This window comes from Otolemur garnettii, unplaced genomic scaffold, assembly GCF_000181295.1.
Source record: "Otolemur garnettii isolate 467f Iridium unplaced genomic scaffold, OtoGar3 scaffold00047, whole genome shotgun sequence".
In the NCBI taxonomy this organism is placed as follows: Eukaryota; Metazoa; Chordata; class Mammalia; order Primates; family Galagidae; genus Otolemur; species Otolemur garnettii.
The window spans coordinates 767,244-773,569 of NW_003852442.1; the positions used below are offsets into that span (position 1 = coordinate 767,244).

The window sequence follows — 6,326 nt, forward strand, 5'->3', positions numbered from 1 at the left end:
AAAAAAAAAAAAAAAAAAGATGTAAATTAAAACAATGGGAATTTATTTATCACACATCAGATTAACAAAATCTTAAGTATGCCAATACTGAGAATTTGGGTAAGGATTTCTTAAAATATGAGCAAGAAAACTCTCAAGTGCTTCTGACAGGAACACAGGCTGTTAAAACCGGAGAGAACTAACTGGCAGCCTCTAGTAAAAGTAAAGACGTAATATCACCTGCAATCCCAGCAATTCTACTCCTAGGTCTATGTCCTACAGCAACTCAGAGAAGCAAAAGGAGACATGACAACTTGTGTCTACCGTAATATTTATAAAAAGTTGAACTAAAGACTTAAATGGTCCTCCACAGGAAAATATGCACAGAAACTATGGTATGTTTGATTAATGGTATTGAGCAATTAAAACAACAAAAAGAGCAAATGCACCAGCATAGATAATCTAAAGAATAGAACATTAGTTTAAAAGGATGAATACAGTATAACACGGATGTGACATTTTGAAGCACATAAAACACAACTGACTCTGGTGATAACACACTCATGTAATAAAAAGGGTAAAAATAACAGTGAAGAACCAATACTTACCAGTTTCAACAGAGCAGTGGTTTCTGGGAAAAGTGGGGGGAGGGGCAAGGGACGTATCAGCAGTCTCTGCAATGCTTTTTTTTGTTTTACATTTAAAGCAAAATGTTACTGTCAAGTCAAATCTAGCTGGTGTGTTCAGGCATTTCTCTGCACTTTTGTCTACGCTGAAATTCTTTAAAAACAATTAAAAACTTAAAAGGAAACATAATCATTAATCATATCTACACATGTACTTAATAAAACACAATTTTGTCTTACCTCAACTGAAGAGCGAGGAGTCACAAAGAACTGATTAAATTCATCAGGGCTAAAATCTCCAAAAATATACTGAAAAAAATAAGAGTCACAGATCACATAAAATATACAAATAATACTCACACAAAAAAGTAACATATTATAACAATGCTACCAAACATCAGGCCAGATCCCCAAAATCCTTTCTCAATTAAATAAACAGAGAATCTGCAAACTGAGATTTCTAGGCGTAGTACTTTCCAATTACAAAAAGAAAATACTATTTAACCTTTCCTAGGACTTGTCAAAGAATACTATGAACTGATAAAGATTTTAGAACAAGTCAATTTTGTATGGTAAACTTGTAGCGTCCTGCTTGCAGAATTTTGGGTTCACAAATATTTCCAGTTGTTCCATTTACCTTTCTGCTGACTCATGTCACTACCTCCATTTCAGTTTTCTCTGCCAAACATACTAAAGAAAAGCAGAAAATGTGGTTCAAATGGGAAGATAGGGAAATCCAAAATAAAGGAAAATATTAATAATCCTGATTAATGATCTTTAGAAATACATGTAACTTTTTTAAAAATTCATTTGACTGTGACACACAGATATACACACTATTAGACAGACATGCCCCCATTAAAGGCGCTGATTTCACAGAAGTCTCAATGTGACTTTCTGGAAAAACAACTGGTTAACTGCACGGACATGAGCTTTACAAGTGCCTACCAGTTCACATTCTCCCTGGGGCTTCAAGAAGTCAGTCATTTGACAAGAGTTGGCGTGACGAGATTACCACACTAGGGAATCATTATTTACTAATCAATAATTATTTAGAACCCAGTAAATGCCATGCACAGTCAGTACTGGGGATAAAACTGGTTAAGCAGAATTGTGGTTCTTTCATTCTAATGGAATTTGCAACCTGGTAACTTACAGGGAAATTTACAAGCATATGTAAACCTGTAAAAATAACCTGTAACCGAATGTTATAATTGGATAATACCTATTATTATTGTAAATGTGAAAAAATGACAGCTATTATCATACTGTGCTGGTAAGAATACATAAAACATTTCTGGAGGGCTCTTTGGCAGTATCTACCCAAACCACAAATGTACACTAAGTACATCTGTGGAAAAAAGTCTTTGCATAGTATTTACAAATACAGTACTTGGCAAAAGTCCACCAAAAAAGTGCATTGATGGTAATAGTGAAAATAACCAAGACCTCAGAATGATTTTGAAATGACCTTCTGAAATACTCTCATTGTGAGCTTAGACCTTTCTCCTCATCTCCAACACTGGAGAAATGCTTTACCACATATTAATTTTACTAAGGCACACACCAAGTAATGGAAGGGCAAAGTATTTTTAGGTGAAAAGAAAGCAGAAAAATTAAGCACTGACTGCCATGAAAAAGGAAGTATCTGTGAACAAGAAAGTGTTTGTGAAAATTAGATTGCTAAATTTAAACACTCAACAGAAGGTCTTAATAGCACAGTCAACAAAGCTATAAAGCAATGGGACAACATTTAGAAGTTCCAAGAATAAAAATATTTTTGTTCCTAGAATTCTAGGGCATTTTTTAATACAATTCTAATCTAATACAATTCTAATACAATTCTAATCTAATAATTCTACAATTATTCACATGCAAAAGAAAAATAATATTCTCTGAGACCCATAAATACTTGGGGGGTGAGGAGGAGAATGAATTCCTTAAGAATTCCAGAAAACAATTTTCATTCAAGAGATGCAAGAAAGGGCAGCGCCTGTGGCTCAGTGAGTAGGACGCCAGGCCCATATACCGAGGGTGGTGGGTTCAAACCCGGCCCAGGCCAAACTGCAACAAAAACATAGCCGGGCGTGTGGCGGGCGCCTACAGTCCCAGCTACTCGGGAGGCTGAGGCAAGAGAATCGCCTAAGCCCAAGAGCTGGAGGTTGCTATGAGCTGTGACACCACAGCACTCTACTGAAGGTGACAAAGTAAGACTCTGTCTCTAAAAAAAAAGAGAGAGCGAGAGAAATAAAGAAGTAAAATCTAAGAACTGCTGATACTGCAGCTGTGAAATTTCAGGGAAATATTAAGAATTACGAAACTAGGCCAGCACAGTGGCTCATAGTTGCACAGTTGATAGTTAGCAGTTGCTTATGGTATTTTTTCGATTAAATGTTTTAATCGAGCCCTAATCTCTTGTTAAGAGTGATCTTAAAACCAACAGATCTGCAAAATTACAATGTCTTTGCAAAATGGGTATATTTAAAGAATTACAAAAAGCAGTACCTATAGGCTCAAAGGAATAGGATGCTGGCCCCATTGGGGCGGCACCTGTGGCTCAAAGGAGTAAGGCGCTGGCCCCATATGCCAGAGGTGGCAGGTTCAAACCCAGCCCCGGCCAAAAAAAAAAATTCCTGGCTCAGCACCTGTGGCTCAAGCGGCTAAGGAGCCAGCCACATACACTTGAGCTGGTGGGTTCGAATGCAGACGGGTCCCGCCAAACGACGAGGGCTGCAACCAAAAAATAGCCAGGTGTTTTGGCAGGCATCTGTAGTCCCAGCTACTTGGGAGGCTTGAGGCAAGAGAACCGCTTAAACCCAAGAGTTTGAGGTTGCTGTGAACTATGGCGCCACAGCACTCTATCAAGGGCAACAGCTTGATAAAAAAAATTTTTTAAAAAGCAACTTCACTCTTGTTAACAGCTAACTCAACTACTACGAGGTAATCACTGAGAATTCCCCTAGATTTTAAGCAACCTAACCAGAATTAGAGGAACACTGTAGTCAAATGGAGGAACCAGAAAGCAACATCGAATGCCCCTTTTCAGGGTTCTGGGGCTCCTGAGGAAGACACTGCAGCACCAACACAAACGCCTGCCATGGAGGGGCGCAGGTGCCTGCAGGTGCGGAAGGCACCTGCATTCCCTGTTTAGTGTTGGGAAGACTGAGCACTAGGGCAGAGATTTCACACACACACACTAGCACAAAGCTGAGCTTCCCCTCATAACCTATCCTGGCCCAGGCCCCGGCTTTCCAAACTCCAACTGTTCACCAGTTTATTTTCTGGTCCTTTCTAAAGAGGACATGAAATAATATACACACAAGAAACACTGCAGGAGGAAGGGGGCAAGCCCACAACACCAGACAGATGAGACAGCTGTCAGTATCATAATAACAGCTCTTAAAGACCAAGGACCCAAGTTTTAATCTTTCATTTACGTAAGTACATTGTGTTTGTAAGCACCCCCCACGCTGGGATTTTCAGTTTCACATTCCTTGGTCCAGAGACTCTTACTAGTTAGTGGAACACAAGGACACCTAAAGTTCTGCAAATCATCGTCTTACTCTGTTGTCTGTTTACACGGTACCTGTGTCCCACTCTCTTCAAGCCTCTGTGCCATCATCATCAATCACCTCAGATTACTCCTGACTGGATCAATCTTTACAACTGCCAAGATCCTCTGACCAAGTACTCAAATTCCACGCTACACACAAAGACAATATTACAAAAAAAAAATGAAAACAAAACTAGTGATTAATTAAACAGAGTGCTACATGGGCTGGAACTTGTAGGGGCCATCTGTTCTCCAGGATTTTTCACTTAATGAAATATGCTGGAACCAGACCAGCGAAAGACCACCTGCCAGGAAGGAAGGCATATCACTAAAGCAGGATTTGATTTTATAGGACATCCATGAAGAAAGGTGCCTGACTACAAAAATCATTTACTTCGGCTCGGTGCCTGTGGCTCAAGTGGCTAAGGCGCCAGCCACATACACCTAAGGTGGCAGGTTTGAATCCCCAGCCCAGGCCCACCAAACAACAATGATGGCTGCAACCAAAAAATGGCCGGGCGTTGTGGCGGGCGCCTGTGGTCCCAGCTACTTGGGAGGCGGAGGCAGGAGACTCGCTTGAGCCCAGGAGTTGGAGGTTGCTGTGAGCTGTGATGCCACGGCACTCTACCCAGGGGGACAGCTTGAGGCTCCGTCTCAGGAAAAAAAAAAAAAAAATCATTTACTTCCAATTTCGTGGCTATTGCCAATGGAAAATCTAGAGCCACCTACCGAGAAGCGAGAAGTAGGAATGTCAGCGGCACATCTACTCCTCTCCTTCCAAATTTTAAGACTGAGTACAGAATTTCCCCCTTAATGGGTTGCTTTGGTTGTTTATGAAAAGCAAAGTTACTGAGAAGCGTTCGTTGAAGTAAAAAGATGAAAAAATGCCATCTACTAAAAAGAAAGACTTGCAAAATGGAGTGCTGACAGCTAAGGGTTCTGACGCCTGAGTGAACCCACTAAGAAAACAACTCACTGTTCACTTTCTCAATTTAACTTTGACCTGAGGATCTGCTGGGATCACTACAAAGTAGTTTAGGCTAAGCGCCTGTAGCTCCAGCCACATACACCAGAGCTGGCAGGTTCAAATCCAGCCAGGACCTGCCAAACTACGACGACAACTACAACCAAAAAATGGCCAGGCGTCGTGGCGGAACCTGTAGTCCCAGCTACTTGGGAGGTTGAGGCAAGAGAATTGCTTAAGCACAGGACTTGGAGGTTCCTGTGAGCTATGACGCTATGGCACTTTACTGAGGGTGACATAGTGAGACTTTGTCTCAAAAAAAAAAGAAGAAGAAAAATGTTCACTCCAGTCTTCAGAGAGTCTCCCTGATGAATGTGGAGGTCAGGGCTTGAGCATCCTAGAAATGTTTTTACCCAATCAGCTCCCATCTCTCTATTTTCCATACAGAAGTAGAAAACCAACCCCTGGTGATACCTGGCAGGGGAAGCAGGATCAGCCATGCAGGACAGTTCAGGACAAAAGCCTAGGGCAGGGGTCCTCAACCTGTTTAAACAGGGGGCCAGTTCACTGTCCCTCAGACCGTTGGAGGCTGGACTGTGGGCCTCGGGACAAGTCAGCTGCTAAGCAGGACAGGCAGCAGCGGCAAAAACACCTGGCAGGCGGGACAAATGTAGTTTGAGGACGCCTGGCCTAGGACAACAGTCCTCAACCACAGCAACCTCAAATTCTGGCATCACAATCACAGCATCCTCAGGCCCTATCGGCAACAATTCTGGGTTTAGTGCTCTGCGGTTGAGTCCAGGCCTCATTCAGAATTTTATGTGCTTCCTGCACAATTCTGACTTGCAATCAGGGTTCAGAATCCATGCCTAGGGGCCTTCCCCATGGTCCAAGAAAAAGCTCTAATGCTACGGGTGATTAGGAAAGTGGAGAAATTAAGCAGAAAACAGGAAGGTGAACAGAGCTACTTCATTCAGTTATGTCACAAATCAAAAGGAAAAAATTACAAAATAATTTGACATGATTATTCACTTCATAAGCAAATGAACACTATCCAGAACAGATGTCTTTAAAGGTGAACTTCCAATGCTTTCCAGGTTTTACTGATTAGGAACCTCTGACAACGCCTACAGGGTTTGTAGGCACATTTCCTTTCTGAGTGCTCCACAGTCAAAGCGTTAAGGCAAAAAACATACGTAGGCCT

General features: G+C 41.6%; 1 protein-coding gene across 1 annotated transcript in view; it reads right to left on the minus strand.

Annotated features, from left to right (window-relative positions):
• USP10 (ubiquitin specific peptidase 10) overlaps positions 1-6,326 on the minus strand; it is a 58,981-nt gene that overhangs the window by 36,640 nt on the left and 16,015 nt on the right. Inside the window, exon 2 of the mRNA XM_003791290.2 lies at positions 846-914. Within this exon, the coding sequence (XP_003791338.1) occupies positions 846-914 (69 nt within the window). The remainder of the gene's footprint in view (positions 1-845; positions 915-6,326) is intronic.